The sequence below is a fragment of the Colius striatus genome, chromosome 1, assembly GCF_028858725.1.
Source record: "Colius striatus isolate bColStr4 chromosome 1, bColStr4.1.hap1, whole genome shotgun sequence".
Lineage (NCBI taxonomy): Eukaryota > Metazoa > Chordata > Aves > Coliiformes > Coliidae > Colius > Colius striatus.
This window is the reverse complement of record NC_084759.1, coordinates 34398908-34417386: the sequence shown is the minus strand read 5'-3', so window position 1 is coordinate 34417386 and position 18479 is coordinate 34398908. Positions and strand designations below refer to the sequence as shown.

At 35.3% G+C, this 18479-nt stretch overlaps 1 protein-coding gene across 1 annotated transcript in view; it reads right to left on the bottom strand.

Annotated features, from left to right (window-relative positions):
* Positions 1 to 1433: 1433 nt before the first annotated feature.
* Positions 1434 to 18479, bottom strand: part of PCDH17 (protocadherin 17) — an 84880-nt gene continuing 67834 nt past the window's right edge. Inside the window, exon 4 of the mRNA XM_062020492.1 lies at positions 1434 to 2116. Coding sequence (XP_061876476.1) covers positions 1434 to 2116 — 683 coding nt within the window. The remainder of the gene's footprint in view (positions 2117 to 18479) is intronic.

Sequence of the window (18479 nt, the reverse complement as noted above, 5' to 3'; positions counted from 1 at the left end):
GAGGTTCCAGATGTTGGTTCAAGTGTAATTTTTGTTATTAAACATGGGTTTGCAACAGAAGCTTCTACAAGGACTTGCACATAACCATGACTGATGGATGTATTTGTAGGCTGTTCAGTTAGCTCCATCAGGTCACTCAAACACATTTTGAACAGATTATGTACTGCAGTACTTCGTAGACCATACATTAAACAAGAGACTTTGCTCTGAGGCGCTGCTTCCCACAATCCATGGGGAAAAGGAAGCAGGAAAAAACAAAACTCATAGAGTTCGACAGCTACTGAGGCAACACTTGCCATTTACAATATAAGCCCAAATATTTTTGCAACACAACTATATATTAATTTAATAAAATACACAATATAGCTCTTATACACTCAACAATTTGGCTCATATGCACTGAATCTGCAATAAATCAATAAAAATATGTCATTTGATGTAAACACACTGAATCTTCTTACATTTGCACATTTAAATGATCATGTGATTTCTGTGGATGTCTAAGACATTTTCACTTTCCTGAGCTATTTTAGTGTCCACAAATGAATAAAAAAGTGTTAATAATGTTAATTTATTTTGTGTTTTACCCTTAAAGGCAACTATTTTTTTTTTCAAACTTTATTTTACTTCATTTTTTTTAAAACCTACTGCTAACTATATATATTTTTGTTGGACACTAAAACGCTAAATAGCTATTAAAATCTTTTTTTTTTTCTTTTTTATCAAGTGAATTACCTTATGTGTGTGCAGGACAAGATGGACTATATCATTTTACATTTAACCTTAATATGAGATATGAAGTGTTTTACTAATGACCAGGATATGTTTTGTTGAATAATGATCTGGAATGGTTTTTTCTTTTTCTTGTTCTTTTTTGTTTTTCTCTTCATATTTGTGGCAGATAACTTTGTACATAAATGTTTACCACAAATGAATGTTAATGTTTGGTGTCGCTTGGACTACTACAAGAACTCTTTTTAGGATTTTCAGTAGAAGCCTGTGGTGACTGCTGGAAACCCACCACAGATTAGAATTATTCAACCCTGTTTTCTTGGGGTTTATGCGTAAACAGTAAAGTCAGCATCAGCTATTGAGGACAGTCTTAAAGTATCAGATGTATTTCCATTCCACTTTTCTCACACCTTCCTATCAGATTGTCAAAATGGCACCGTCTTTCCTTCTTTCATTTTGTTCTTAGTGTACTTGACTCTGTCCTAATGAAGGTTTGGTCAAAATGAAACCAGTGTTATCTGTCAAAAAGAAAGAGCAGTGAAAAGAACATACTTGTGGGCACTTCAGATGTTCACTATAAGCCTTAAAGCAGCATTGGTCTTCATTCCTGTAAATCTGTTACAATGAGGGGATTTATTTATTTATTTACTTTTAATCAGCAGAAGAGGAATGCAACTGCCATCCTGTCCTTATTTTCCCCCTCACTTTCTGACAGCCACAGGGTCACTTCCCCGACAGTCTTGTAAGAGCTTGTCTATTTCTCTCACAACTTCCTCGGCATCCACCGACTCCCTGCCTAGATCCCGGGCTGAACGATCTAACTGCTCCAAAACAGAGTCCATCTCACTTGAGTCTCGGCTCACTCGGGAATGCACATCTGCAAAGGCCCTAGCCATCTGATCTGATGCAATGAAGGGAGTGTCTTTTGACTGTTTACTAGGCGATAGATACTGACTGTCAGTTGACAAGTACTGGCTGCTTGGTTCAGCCAAGGCTCCTGACTTCACTTCACAACCATCCAGTGGTCCTTTTGTTGAGGTGCAAGGCTCAATGCATGTCTTGGTTGGGCTGCTCGATGCTGAGGGAACCTCCTGAAGCAGAGGACTCAGGGCACGTTTGGCTTTTAAGTAAGGTTTAACATTGGCAATGAGAATAGTGTGCTCTCTCTTGTCTTTCCCAAATGTACAAAAAGTCTTTTTCCCAGTGGGATTCACAGTTTCATATGTCTCAGTCTCAACATTAGCTTCAACTGTGGGTACAAAGAGATTTGTGCGATAATCTGCATTCTCAGCCTGACTGGCTGCAGGGAACTGTGGCATCCAACACCTGTCAGAATGACCAAGCACTCTGCATTCATCTGTGCAGTTAACACATTCTTCTTGCTCTGTAAAACAAAGGAGAAAGAGAAAAAACTAATTATAAGTGGATTTCTTTAAACTAATGCATAGAATGTGATAACACGTGATGGGCTCACTTGACATCTGGTTTCTTAATTATGGAGAAAAAGAATAAGCTATAATTAAACTATTTCAGAAGGATTGCATAAACCTGTTAGTTGAGACAATAGATTTATTTAACTCTGTTCTCTATGTATTAAAGCATTCACACAGCCCAACGGAAGTATAAAGAGGTCATTAGAGAATCACTCTCAGTGGAATTGAGCTTCATCTGTAAACTAATCTGCCGTAGAAATCTGTTAGTCTTTGTTCTGTAAAACTCATCCTAGGAAAGAGTGAACAGTACTTAAGGAACTAAAAAGGCATTATCAGGATTAATTTTTCAAATCAAATAACTGAGCAATGACTGCCTTTCTGGAAATACAAACACTTCATAAATATGATCATGCTGGGTTTTCATTTTTGTCACCTCCATTTCATTCCTAATTGTTATGTTGTGTGACAGTCACAGAATAAAAAGGTTTTCTTAAAAAGCCTACAGGTCCTGTTGAGAGCAGAGAACTAGAATTTTCCATCAGTATGCATTAAATATAAGCTTGTCAAAAAGTGTATATTGCAGTTTTATTAGACATGAGTATAGATCATGTAATCAGTTTTCCTCTGTTTTGTTGCAAGTAAGTGAAAATGGATTTGCTCAATACATACAATTTGGAAGAATGACAAACTGTGACACACTATTGGAACTGATGGTATTGTCAGATAGGACTTCTACATTCTTATGTCTTTCAAATAATAGTTTAAAAAGATTTTTTTCCGTTCTCTGCATTTTTAGAATATAAATTTTGATATTTCCTTTTCTACAATAAAAAAATCTACTTTGAGAACCTTAGCTTGTCTGTAATTTTACGCTAATAAAATATGTTCAGGCCATCAATGTCAGAGATAAGGAAAATTTCAGAATTATCCCTTAAATCTCTTTTTTAAAAAACTGTCATCCAAGTTGGATATTGGTAGAATAAATTCCTTAGCATCTCTAGATTTCAAATGTCTAAACATTGCTCTTCAGCCATTAAGAGTTTTCTTCCACAAAATGAGCATTTGGGTGCAAATATTAATTTTATTTGAGGAATTTAGTGTTTATAAAGTGCTCAGAACTCCGGTTACACAAAAACACTATCAGTAAGAATAATATAAGAATAGAACACATACACACACACAGAGATATGCACAACAAGTCTTTCAAAAAAGCGGAACAAACTTGTTGACCTGAAGATAGGAAAAATGTATGTGATCACCACTTTTCTACTTTAGAAAAGAAATCTGTAGTAATCTTAAAACATGATCACCAGATTCATGGACAGTTGCACTGCAGAAGAGAAATCAAAGGTGATCTATAAGAATCTGATAATGCAAAGTTTTGACTGTTCCAGTTCCTAAAAAGACATGAGCGTGACTTAAAATTGTATTATGTCACAATAATGTGTTAAATCAGTATGTGATAATTTACTCTGAACTGACACTTGTTAACGATACATTTGTGTGAAAAAACCCCCAAGTGTCGTTATATATGCTCTTCCTTGAATAGTTTAAAATCAAGTCATAATCAAGTTATGTTCTAAGTTTTAAAATTATTAATTCTTATGCATATTCATACATATAAACTAGTTATGAGGATAACTCTTACACGGTATTTCCCTTATTCATTACTTCCAATAAAGATAAAAAGTTTGCTGGCAATCTCTAAGTAAAATAAATATATATAATGTAACATATGTATGTTATATATATTGCCATATCTTCCTTACTGTTCTCATTTCCTGCATTTCCTAAAGCAGTTTTTATGCTTGCATTCATACTCACAGTATCGACTAACTTTCCATTTCTGCTCCCTGGGCATCCTAGTAGTGGCTGAATTAAATATGAAGCCAAAAAAGAAGAAACAAATACTGAATGACCTTGAAGTGAAAATCACCTTCATTGCACAAACTTTGGTGCTCTAGTCTTGAAAATCTGTGCCTTTTCACTTCATTCTTTTATGTCACATCATAGGAAGTGGATTTTGAGTATTGATTATCATACATTATAAGCTGCTTATCTCACCATTAGCCTGTAATTTTGACTACTACAGCTAGCAGACAGTGAAGAAAATCGAACAGGCACTTTTGTACTAGCAGTAGAAACTGTAAATATGGAGTGAACTATCACCACCAAGGGCCAAATTAGTATATATGAGAAAATAGAATCAATTTAAAGGTAAATATATATATGTAAAATAGATCATATACTGTGCTGTACAGCAGTATGTGCTGGTAGAGTGATATGCACCACCAGTCTTTATCTCTATACTTGTCACCCTCCTGATGAAAATAAACCCTTAACAGTGCAAGTGTGTACAATAAACAGAAGCAGCCCAGAGGTTTTCCTAACTCTCTGGAGCTTTAAGAGTAAACAGTCAGAAGTGCTTTATGCACTTATGGGAGAACATACACTAAAATAGAACTGCTAAATTATCAGCTGCAGAAAGAAAAGGAAACAAGCTAGCTGGATGCAACAGTCACCTAGATAGGAAATGTATACTGGTTAGAAATTTAAAATAGTGTAGGATGAAAGGTATGTTGGAAATTTATAAAATGCAATTTAAGATATGTATTTGGACTCTATTTAATTCTATACTACCAGGAGAGAAATTTTTATCATCTGGCTTTTGTAGCTGTCTAAAGGCAAAAAACCCCTTTTATTTTAATTTCCTGTGTTGTCCTCATAAATATTGTGAACAGAATTAAATCTGGCTACTGATTTCACCCTAAATATATTGCAGTATAATGTTAATTAATTAATGTTTTAGATATCTGTTTCCTTTCAATGGCTAAAACTGAGATATCTTACTTTGACTCACTAATTATGTGACATTTGCATAACAATAACAGACTTGTGAATTTTTCTTTGTTTAAACAGTGATTCAATGTAGTCAAATAAGTTAATAAATAGAGTATTTTTAATAATTTAACTGAACCATAATATTTAAATTACATATACATACACAAAGTAGAAAAGTAAATGAAAAGTAAATAAACCATACGCATAAAACATCAATATACAAGCATTTTCAAGAAATGTTTCATGCACTAACTTTACATAGTGTATCAACGGATTCCATATAATAGAATAGTAAATGCCCAGCCCTGTGTAGAGAGAAAATTGGATTTTAAAAATATATTTATGCACACTTATATATATTTATATAGATATATTTTTTTTAATCTGATTTCCCCTATACCAACCCTGGACATATATCTAGAACTAGACCTAGACGTATAAACACATATCCCTCCAAAAACTTTTAAATGATGTTATGAAATTGTATGTGAAGTTAAACAACATAGAGTTCAGATCACTGTTTATAAGATCTGAACTGGCAAATGGTCATTCAAGTTCTCTTCTAAGAACTTCTTACTCACAAAATACAATAAAAATAGCTTTTTTTTACCATAGTTTCATTGATGAAGACTAAATAAAAATATGGCTAGATGAGTACATATATAACACTGAATATTTTAAAATGTTAGTACCTTTTTGGGGTTTTTTATTGTCTTAGAACATGCTATACTGTTTCAGATATCTTAGCAGGTTTACTCATGCATAAACTATCATATAAAACTTGCTTCTAATTGACTCTTTTTTATTTCTTTTCTATAAATATGGAAGCTGAAAAATTATTAATTGTCAAGGATAGATCGCTGGCTGACTCAGTTGACTGGAGTGGCTATTAACTCACAGTTTCAAATTAAAAATACACTGAAGGACTCATTCTAAAATGTATGTCTTCTTTCTGAAGCATGTTGTTTCACAATGCTGATTTGATCTACCTTCACTCTGGAAATACTCTATTCTTCATTCCATAACAGAAAGAACAGTAATGCACATGTTTTTTGACCCTTTTTTCACATTATAAAGAAGATCTGCCTTTGAATGCATGCATGGAGTTCCTACTGAATTCCCTAGGAGACAGATCCGTTTCACTCTTGATGTTGTGAATTTGTGCTCATTACTGAAAATATTTCCATTTAGAATTCACTCAGTAATGAAACAAGGTGTAAATCCTTTGTAGCGTATATTCTTCTAGTCTAATCACAAACACACTATGTAAAAAATCTCACCAGTACTTGCTTTAGACTTATGAGATATGTTGTATACATTTTCATATCTTGAATTGATATAAAAGTATGTATGTATTTTCTGTACATATATGTAGACGGATAATAAATGGCAGCTAATGTCTGATAGAGAATATAAATAACTATGTCTCATAATTTCAGTAATTCCTGTAACATGAACAGAAAACTGCCCAGAATTGATAGAAAACAGTGTCTTACTTTTTAGTTTGAGAATAGCAATTGCCTTTACTGAAAAAATAAAAAGACCATAGGCAGGTATTTATTACAGGAGGAAAATAATGAGCTGCTATGACATGCCCTAAACGCTGGGCTATATGACACTTCTGATGAGAACAATCAGCTAAAGTACTACTTCTGTGGTTGGATTCCTCTTTAATTACAATTGATTTTGACATAAATGAGCAGAGGTAAACAAATACTTCTATACACATGCTTGCTGTTATTAAACAGAGCTGTCTCCAATCTGAGTATTTATATTGGCTTGTCTGCTTAAAGGCTTCTTTCAGTTAGGCAAATCAATTATGTAGCTCAGATTAGCAAAATGACTAGCAATAAAATTAGAATAGACTGTCACTTTTTTAAACCTCATGGATCTCATAGTCTTTTCTTGCTATTATAACTACAACTTATTGTAACTTACTATTTGTTTGTTTTTTGGATAGAGGATAAAGAGAATATAATTTTTATATTGATGTGACATAAACCACTTTAAAAGCAACAAAAAGGTAGTGGGCCTATATATTTAATTCTAGTTTACATTTGCCTCTAACCATAAATATTGGAGGAAGATTTCAGGATTACGTGAAATACTACAGAACATTAAACATTTTTATTAGAAAATATGCTTTAAATCCATGCTTAAAATTTAATGACAATCACATATTTTCATTTAAAGGCAATGTAAGAGCAAGAAAATGTTTCCGTTACCTGAAAATTTTCCATCCTCACAGCGGGCTGGTCCACAGATCCCAACAATGGGTCTTTGGCCTCTGCCTTGCTGTTCTGGAGGTAAATCAGACCTGTGAGTCACAGACAGGGATAGGCTCTGCTTCCAAAATTCACAACAATATCATAATTTCCACAGCAGAAAAAACAATTTCTATCTGTGGCCCAGGCATAGCTCACAGCCCTTGAAATTTTTCACTGTGCTTCTCAAAGGTACAAACATAGAAGATTACAGTTGGCAGTGAACTGAAAATGTCTGATGAGTAAAAAAGGTGTCTCATTTCTTCCTACCAGAGGAGAAAGAGGAGAGGCTGTGAACAGACACCCAGTTATGGTTTCCAACATTTGCCTGTAGGTTAGACTGGCACCTACTCTAATTTGCAGTAAAAAGATCATATGACAGTAATGAAAAGATATTTTGGCCCCTTCCCCATCCCAACATAAAAAACTAGACCAGGGCTGCAGAGAAGAAACTTATAAGTGCTAACTATGCCAGCTCTACACTTAGTTAAGAAGCTATGGGGCAATTTTAGTAATCTGACAAATTTATAGTTTTAAATAGCAGATCTTTGTTGTAGAGCCCAAAAGCTATTTCCTGGAAAAGAACCAGAACTGCAGTGACTAACAGAAGAGAATAAACTTGTGGCTCTGTTAGAAAGAACATTTTTTTTATATGACACACCTTCCTACTCTTGATCAAGGCAGTTACAGAGATTTTCAGTGGGATTGTTTCAGTACTGGTTCCTAAAGATGCAATGACAAATATGAAACCTAACAGTTTGTGTAATCATTTCAAAATTTTCATCATATCTACATTTTTTTTTACTAACTTCATGGTGAGCTAGTCACAATAATACTATTAATAATTTCCCTATCTATTTTGTAATATTTAGTAAATACTAATACTATATATTGTACTATGACAACATTTAGGAACCCAGTAATTAACAGGGTCCATTGTGAGGAATCCTATAGAAATAGATTGTACAGTTAGAGATATGTGGTAAACAAGTGAGTATAACTAACAAAAGAGATGAATGGTAAGTAAAGATGATATTAATGAAATTATAATCATGCTGTTGACATTTCCTGAAAATATCTATGTAAAAGCTCCATAACTTAAAGAAGCTATCCCCTTCTGTCACACCCTCAAACCATCAACAATTGGCGATATATAACACCACTGAGCCTTCCTCACTGGTTGCCTATTTTCTCAATACAGAAAACTTCAATTAGAAGACACAAAACTTTTTGCTTTGTAAGCTTGTCTCAAATTTGGATACGACAACTTGTTTACAGTCTTTAAGCGATGAAGGTGCCACTGAGGAGATAGATATGACAAGGTTCTTAAGAAATCTGTGTTCTTTTTCTACTACGTACTTTTGATTGTTCTGTTTACATTGTGACTATTGGTAGACTTTTTTGAATGGAAGACTCCCAGCTTCTCTGTAGGAGCATGATTTTGTCTAAAACAGAATAAATGCAGTAAATCTTTTCAAATACTATCTATTTTCCTTTGCAAAGTCTCACAAGAAGTGACTAAAGGCTATATGGATGCTGAACCATTTAAATCTGGCCACTTCGGTGAAAGAGAGTACTTTCCTCCACATTCCTGCCAGTACGCCTGGATTTACATTTAAAATCTCCTTTACCAGACATAATGAGACCATGTCTGGTTTGTACTGATAGATGAAAAGCCCACTGGGTATCATTCTGTGCTTCAAAAGCGTCATGTCGTATATGGGTCATATACTTTGGACTTCATGGGAGGTACAACACATCTGACAGAATAGGAGGAGGAACACTCTGCTCTCAGAAAAAAACTGAAGTTGGCCAGGTGTCTTAAGGAACTCTCACCCTCTCACTTGGTATTACAAATATAGAAATATCTTCATATAGAGTCTCTCCTTATCATAATAAGGAACATATTCATTATAGTTTCATTAGATGATGCCCTAGATTATTGTTTAGCAGCCTGCTGGTGTTGTTTTATTACCACCTTCAAAAGAGATTTGCAGAATGAGATTACCATCATGTCAATTTATGAAGCATCTGCATTCTCTTAGGAATCGGAATTTCATACTGGCACCCTACTTAGCTTTCTGCCTGGATAGGGCATCAATTAGATCAATCATAAAGAATACTTAAGGATGCATTTTTCAGATCTGACTCTTTAAATATAACTAGTTTGGCAAAAGGAATTGTACATGTAAACAGATTCAGTACTATCCATGAACTGTAAGTGAATTTCTGACAGACACTTAGCTGAAGATGACTTCATAATATTCACATTTTCTTTTCCTCAGATCCTGTATCAAGAATGTTCAGTTCCAGATCACTTGCTTATATTCCAAGGATTGTGGAGATTACAAATATTAACAACACTAATACAGCAAATCTCTCAGTTATTTTTATTCACAGAAGTTGAACTGCTAAAATAAGAGTCACCTTTTTACTTATCTTTGCATTTGTTATAGGTTCAACTTTTGTATTAATGTTGGAGTACTGTGATGTGATAAAACGTATCTTTAAGGAAAACTGGTTATTTAAGGAAAATATTGTCAAAATATTGTGTTCACTGATTTAATTAATAGCTCCATTGTTTAAGCCTACTAGTTGTTAGAAATTATTTTTCCAGTCTCTAGTCATCATTCACCTGAGCTGTGTTCTAATAAAAAATGTATTTTAGTCCTTGAGATAGACTTAGAGGCTAGTTACAAACATCACTGCCAAGTAAGACACAGCCAGTGTAATCTCTCTTAGCTGTGACATCAGCTAACTTATCTGAACACCCTGCAAAGAAAATCCAACAGTGAGGCATTAGATAAGTTAAACATTGTTCTGGTAAACTAAGTAAGCTGCTACCTTTAAAGCTGCTGAAGGATTCAGAATATGTCAGTCAGTTTGAATCTATTGACTTCCTTTAAGAAAATCTTTACTCTGTAGAGGTGATAAACACACTACATGTTTAGAAATGGGCAAATATGCTATAAAATGCAGTAAAACCTTTTGTAGACAGAAATTAAGATCAATTTTATTTCAATACTTAAAGAGACCTTTTAATTTACTAGAACCTATCACTATAATTTTTACTTGATTTAGAGTTTCATGTATGCTTTCCACCATGTCTTGGATTTAATGGGTCTCCCTCCTCCGAGCCTTTTTCTTCCACTGAAAAGGTAAGAAATCTGCACAGTTACTATTGGTTTGAATTCTTAGTATTACAGTCAATGAGAAGCAGAGAAAGCCGAGCCCTAATATCAACATTTAGATTTCCTAACAAAAATATAGGTTTACTTTGGCTTTCTCTAAGAAAAAGAATTGTTTTAATTCCCAAGGATACAAAAATTTTGTGTGAAGCACCACATCTGAAAACAAGTCTCAGTCTGACCTAGAACAAAATGTGTGAGGAATGAAGGTAAGAAAAAAATTTCTTATGGGAAAAAAAAAATCACCTTTTTATGTTTTAAGTCCACCTGTTAAAGCACATGTATGGTGTGTATCCCACTTCTTAGGTTTCTAAGAAACAGTTTAGCAGAGCTCTAAACTTATTTGTAGGCTCTCTAGTGACTCTCTGCAATTCCAGCTGATGATGGATACAAGGCAGCTAATTTGCTAGCATCAAGGGAAAATGTTATAACATAAAAACATTCCCTCCCTTAGCTTCAAAACTGTTGAGTACCTAGGGAACCCGACTATTTGTAGAGTTGATACTATGCATATGCTTCCTCTGTAACTGTTACATGCATACATCTGGCATCTGTCTCTGTGTTAATTGTCTGTAGTATTACTATGTAAAACCCCTCTAATCTAGATAGTTAATGAAAATAAATAAATGGAATTATACATGTTATTATTGTAGAATTATTTTTGCATTGTTGGAAAGACATGCAAAGAGCTCTGGACTGTAGCTATCAGCAAACTATTTTACCTCTTCCTTCTGAATAACTTTTAATAGAGATTACGCTTTTTTCCTAGGGTGACATTTGGCTCTTTGTACAACCTCTGAATCAAATGGAGTTTTTTTAGATAAAATTTTCTTTTTTTTTTTCCTTTCTTCATTGTTGATCTTTTCTCTTTTATTCATACCAGAACTCAGAGAATTTAACCCTTTGCCAGACAGCTGGAACGATTCTGAAGACATCTCATTTTGGGTTTTTTTGGTGATATTAGAGGGACTTTACATGTGAGTACATTATTCAACTCACTGTTGACAGCAAAGTCAAGACTCTGGCAAATCACTTGATTTCAGATTTCAATATAGTTTTAAAGATCAAAGAGCATGGCAAATCTTGTTCTTTGGTTAGGCAGACCATGCAGAACAGTAATACTCTAAAAGATGGAGGTAGCTGCATAGAAGTAATACTAAATTGAAGGCCTTTTGAAGTTATTTTAACCTTATGTCAATGTTCATCTCAAAAACATCCAGTAAAGTAAAAAAAGAGAAATGCTTCCAACTCAGAAAAACACACAGAAATTAGTTCTTCCTCTAAGATAAAAAAAACCCAAAAACCTGCTGTTGATTTGGCATCTGACGTCTTTCATAATAGCAAAAAATGAAATATACTTCTTTTACTAGGATTTATTTCTTTGAGTAAGACTATAAAGTACAGTCTTTCCTAAGGCAACTTTATCTGCCTAAGTCTATTTAAGATTCAGGGAAAAAGTATTTCTACAGCTGAGATCTTTTGAAGAGTCTGATTTCCTCCTACCATGTACTCTAAATCCTACTGAGCGGAAAGACAGGTCATAGTATTTTCACTCCTCTTATTTAAGCTTTATTACCCTGCAATGGCGAAGTAAAACAGAGGGAGCTTCTATCTGATCTGTTGTTGAAGGAAGGACTATTGTTAATGAATGGACTGAAACAAACTCCACAGGAAGTAGACTCAGACACTGAACATTAGTTTCAGCAAATGCCTCGTAGCAGATAGCCTAATAGGAGAGAGAACAATTTCATTCAAGAAATGGATATAGACACATTGTCTACTTTCTGACAATTAAAATTTGTGTATTTTGCTTAGATGATGTGTCTAGTAAGAATTCTAGTAAGTCTCTGGAGTCAATGGCAAAGGATAGATTCAAAGAACCATTCAGAAAGTCAGTGACAGGCTCCAGATTTAAACCCTTCCTGTTTTCACTGAATGTGCATGTGGTGAATGTCCTCAAGTTACCTACCTCTGGTGTTTACTATTAGCTGTCTTAAGCTTTTCAGCACTCAGAAAATTGGTTTGAGTCTAAGAGCCGAATATTCCCAAATTTCATGAGACAGGATCCAGATGTGTAATTCAGCACATTATGAGTCTCCTTTTCCAAGATGTAGTCCTAATGCACATTTTTCTCCCACTAGTAGGAAAACTGTCCCCTTACAAACAAATAACTTAGTAATAATGCACATATAACTTCTGGGATTTCCACAGAATATTCATTCAGTATCTAGTCAGATGAAGATTCTTGGTATTTTTGTACTAAACTGTTTTCTTGCAAAAGTAATGTAAATTTCCTTCTCCCCTAATGCTGTGCTACCATGCTTATACTAAACTACTACTTTTTTTACACAATTAAAATTTGTATCAAACTGCTGCATTTTGCATGCTTGAAGGAACACATTAAGTTATGCTGCTCCTCACTGAGGCAAATTGTAGCTGATCCACTCCATTCTTGCAGCTGCAGCTCTGGCTTCAAGTAAGCTCTTGTCAGAATAGTAGAAGAGAATGGCTTTGCTGATGTGTAGGTGCTGCCATCTTTACACGGGCAAGATGCTTGACATAGTGTGAAGCAGCTTATTTATTTTAGTTTAGTTTCCAGAAATTTATCAAGAGAAATCCAGATCAGCTGATTAACTATACTTTGTTTACAGAGCAAGTTGGCACCTTGGTATGACTAAAACACCATCCTAATTCATGCTGGCATTCAGAGACAGAGGTAGATGAGAGCCAATGTCCATCCAGCCAACTCTTCTGTCCATCCATACCCTGCTTTTGCAACCCAGGTTCTATTGGCTCCCAGATACAGCTGAATCTTACAAAAAGCAGACTATTGGGTATCATGCAAAGATATTGAATTCCAATTTTCCTTTTCACTTACAGCTCAAACCTGCAGACCTTTTGCAAATATTACCAAAGCGTACGTTTAGCTTTTGCTTAACTAGGAAAATAAAAGGAAGAGAACTTCATGATTCATAGACCACATTTATGTGTCAGATTTTTCATGCCTACCTGCCTGTCCTGAGAGTACAGTATTTCTACCCTTGGATTTTAAAGTCAGAGCTTAACTTATCTGAGATGCCCAGAAGTAAATCATACTATGTCACTTCTTTCCAAGGAGAAAATAAAACTATTAATACAGAGCAGCATACCTAGAATTCTGACTAGTCACTGATTACATTCTCAGAAAAAAATCCAATCTCAAAATTCTTATTTTAAATATTGAGTAGGACTGAGCTCTCCCCTTCATTAAGTCTGTTGCTTTCAATATCAATATAAATATTACTTTAAATAAATAAAGTTTACTTTATATAAAGTTTAAATTTATTATGTCCTACATTCAGCAATGTTGAATAGGTATTTCTCAAATTCTCAAAACAACTGTCAACAGCTTTGTTCATAAAACATCAGTCACGGTCCTCTGAAAACATGACACACTTACTTATCAGTTAATTTTTCTTTAAACATAAAAGTGGAAAACCAGCGACAATAATCTTGTAGAGTGCATCTGCGTTATCAAATGTTCCTGTGCTATATCACCACAGCTACATTTAGCCAATGCAGCCTACTGGGCTACATCATATATGAATAGATCAAATTGCAACTTGATATTACAAACTGCCTTCAACATTTTAATTCATAGTTCATTACACTCGAATAACTTCAAGAAGTATTTCAAAACCATACTGGTCAGAGTAGTAAGGTTAATATTCACAACATATCTTGATATACAATATATGTTGGGTAAAGGTTTTAAAATGTACTTTTTCACTAGAAAAAAAGTTAAGGGCTATTAAAAAGAAAATATTATTAAAAATAAATTATTTGAAAAAATAAAAAACTAGCATGGGAAAAAATATTCTTTACTAGGTTAAAAAATAAAAAGAGAGTATTATGTAAGTCTGGTTCTCAAGTCATAATCAAAAGAGAAGAAATCGCACATTAAATTCAAATGTTTATGTAAAATATCTTCCCTGAAGTTTCCTAGAGTAATACATTAGAAATTAATATATTGGAAATATTTATTTGAAAAAGTAATACATAATGTAATGTTTTTATTTGATTTACTATGAGAATCTGGTTTATTAAAAAAAAGGACAAATGTTATCCTTTAATATAATTGGTATTTAATTTCAACCAGGAAATCAAAGCGGAGTGAAATATAGAAAAAAATATTTCACAAAGAGAGAGATATGTATATTTCTATCACTTTTTAATTTCTACCTTTGGAGAGAAAAAATCATAATTTTCTATAAGTTTTCTGTGTCACCGTTAGCCTGCTCTAACTATGATGAAAACATTTGTGACCTGATCTAGATGAACCTGCTTCTGCAGGGGGGTTGGACTAGATGATCTCTAAAGGTACCTTCCAACCCCTACCATTCTACGATTCTATGATGATTCCATGCATCTTTGGTGACATGTATGAATACATCCAAAATTTAAGTCTTCTAGCAAAACAGTAATCCTGTACAGAAGGTCAATGCCAATCTGCCTATTAAGGCCAATTGTTTGTAAATAATAAGCAGCATTTTCTTGTTTGGATTTTTCTCTCTGCTTTGTGATCTGAATTCTGCAGGGGCATGCACCTTTTTACCACACTAAATCCTGTTGTTCATCTTTGACTATAACATATTTGTTCGTTTCCTAGAGCTAGACTAACTGAACTGGAGTTATTGCTAGCATTCTCTGAAGACATAGTCAATGAAGATCTACCTAATATCCTCCTACTTATTATTCATCACTCAGTGTCTGCCAATAGGATTTGGGAATCCCAAAAGACAATATTTAAAGGGAAGGGCTAAATTTACCTTGTTCTCTCTTCCTATGATCATTTATCTTATTCATGGAATCTGCTCCAAGGAAGAAACCTAAGGCTGTCAATTAAAATAAACTAGATGGACAGTGATTCGAGTGAATAAGATCACTGTCATGATTGGAAGTGACTTTATTAATGGTGAGAAGTTATGTTGGTACAGACAGTTCTTTTAATCTGTTCCAAAGGCCTACATATTCCTTGCAGTAAGTTGCATTTGGGAGGTATCACCTCTAGAGTTAAACTCCCTGAGAAGCAATCATATTAAGAGAAACCTGCTGGGTTACTTGATTTAACATTAAAGTGAATTTATCAGCTACTCCCAACTTTTTGAGAGACTAATTGAATTATCAAAGGCTGCAATGGGGAATGTAAAGTCTTCAGAGAACAGATTTGTAATATAGATAAAATCCTTAACTCATGCCATGTGATTATCTTAAAATGTCATAATAGTCTGGGTTTTAAAACACACCAGAACTTCAGATTTCTTTTCCCTGTCTGAAGCCTCTCTCTACTTATCAAAATTGTGGGAAATATCAAATATTTGTTACAGAAAAAAGACTTTTTTTTTTTAAAAAAAATCTTATTTATTCTCAGTCCTCCAATATCTTCAGGTAAGTTCACAAAGTTCTCTCAAATTTCTTCAAGTGTTTACAGTATGTATTTAATCTTTCACTTTTTATAGGCTTTCAGAAACAATATACAATTTCCCTCACTTTCAGTGGGATCACATATCATTAAAATCAAACATGAATGCATCGTTTTCCAGAACTAGGGGATATAATAGTTACAGAAAAGTTACTATGAATGCAGACATTCATTTCACCTGTGAAAATTCAACTTTGTCCAAAATTTTGCAACATAATTATCTGACAAATTTGTTTTCATTTTTTTAATTGCCCTTTTTTTTTTTTTAATGTACATACATGTTTGGAACTGTAGAACAGATTGTGCCAAGAGAGACTAGTGGACTGGGTTTAGTGAGTCTGGTAAAGTTATAGAAAAAAAGTCATTTATTGTATCACACTGATAATTTGTCAGAGGTCACTCTCACCTACATATACATAAACAAACATAAACATTCACAAGGATATTGATGAATCTACATTATAGATATGAACTTGTGTCTACAATGCATACATTTTCATACATCTGTCACACAAATATTTGAAAAGTAATTAATGACACTATTAACAAGTAATTATAAAGGTATAAAAAGTTCATGTTAATATTTAAGGCAAAATTCACAAGACTTGCATGACAGAACAAAAGATACGAGACTAACTTTGTCCCTGTAAATCTCCTATACTGCAATCAAGAGTAATGTCAACAAGCTGGAAGCACTCACTGCATGAAGAAGTGAAAAGAAGTGATTGTAAGAGGCATGAAGACAATTCTGTATCCATAATACATTCTTCCAAGAGTGCAAGGATATCAGCTAAAATATTTACTCTTAACAAGCAGCTTTAGAGATCATAGAATCATAGAATGGTAGGGATTGGAAGGGACTTTTAGAGATCATTTAGTCCAATTCCCCTGCAGAAGCAGGTTCACCTAGATCAGGTCGCATAGGAACATGTCCAGGCAGGTGTTGAAGACCTCCAAGGAAGGAGACTCCACAACCCCTCTGGGCAGCCTGTTCCACTGCTCCTTCATCCTCACAGCAAAATAGTTTTTTCTTATATTCAAGTGGAACTTTTTATGTTCCAGTTTCATCCCATTACCCCTGTCCTGTTGCTAGATACAATCGAAAAAAGGGATGTCCCAACCTCCTGATACCCACCCTTTAGATAGTTGTAAATGTTAATAAGATCTCCCCTCAGACTAAACAGCCCCCGTTCCTGCAGCCTTTCCTCATATGAAAGATGTTCCAATCCCCTGATCATCTTGGTGGCCCTGCACTGGACTTTCTCCAGCACTTCCCTATCCCTCTTGAGCTGAGGAATCCAGAACTGGACACAGTACTCCAGATGAGACCTCACCAGGGCAGAGTAGAGAGGGAGAAGAACCTCCCTTGACCTGCTGGCCACACTCTTCTGGATGCATCCCAGGATGCCATTGGCCTTCTTCACCACAAGGACACATTGCTGGCTCATGTTCAGTTTATTATCAATCAGGACTCCCAGATCTCTCTCTGCAGAGCTGCTCTTCAGCAGTTCGACTCCCAACCTGTACTGGTGCAGGGGGTTGTTCCTTCCCAGATGCAGGACTCTGCACTTGTCCTTGTTGAACCTCATGATGTTCCTCTCTGCCCAACTCTCAAGCTGGTCGAGACCCGCTGAATGGCAGCTCAGCCTTCTGGGGAATCAGCCAGTCCTCCCAGTTTGGTGTCATCAGCCAACTTGCTGAGGGTACACTCTGTCCCCTCAGTCAGGTCATTGATGAAGATGTTGAACAAGACTGGCCCCAGAACCAAGTTCCCTGTGGAACTCCACTGGCCACAGGCCTCCAACTCGATTCTGTGCCATTGATCACCACCCTCTGGGCTCTGTCATTCAACCAGCTCTCAATTCACCTCACTGTCCACTCATCCAAGCCACACTGCCTGAGCTTTCTGGTGAGGATGTTGTGGGAGACAGTGTCAAAAGCCTTGCTGAAGTCAAGGTAGATGACATCTGCTGCTCATCCCTCATCTAGCCAGCTGGTTATGCACTCATAGAAGTCTATCAGATTAGTCAAACAGGATTTCCCCTTGGTGAAGCCATGTTGACTCTCTCTGATAACCGTCTTTTCCTTCATATATTCAGTGATAACATTCAGGATGAGTTGTTCCATCACTTTTCCAGGGATGGAGATGAGGCTGACCAGCCTGTAGTTTCCTGGGTTGTCCTTCTTGCCCTTTTTGAAGACTAGTGTGACATTGGCCTTTCTCCAGTCCTCAGGCACTTCGCCTGTCCTCAGGCACTTCACCTGTCCTCCGTGACTGTTCAAAAATGATGGAGAGAGGCTTAGCAATCACATCAGCCAGTTCTCTCAGCTCTCTAGGGTTTATTCCATCAGGACCCATTGACTTGTGAGCTTTAAGCTTGGCCAACAAGTCTTTAACCTCTTCCTCCCAGGGCAAGTCCTCTGCTGTCCTGGTCATCCTGTTATACTTGCCAGACTGGGCTTCCCTAGCGTTGGCCTTGGCCGTAAAGACTGAAGCAAAGAAGGCATTCAGTACTTCACCCTTCTCTGCATCCTCAGACACCAGGGCACCCTCAGCATT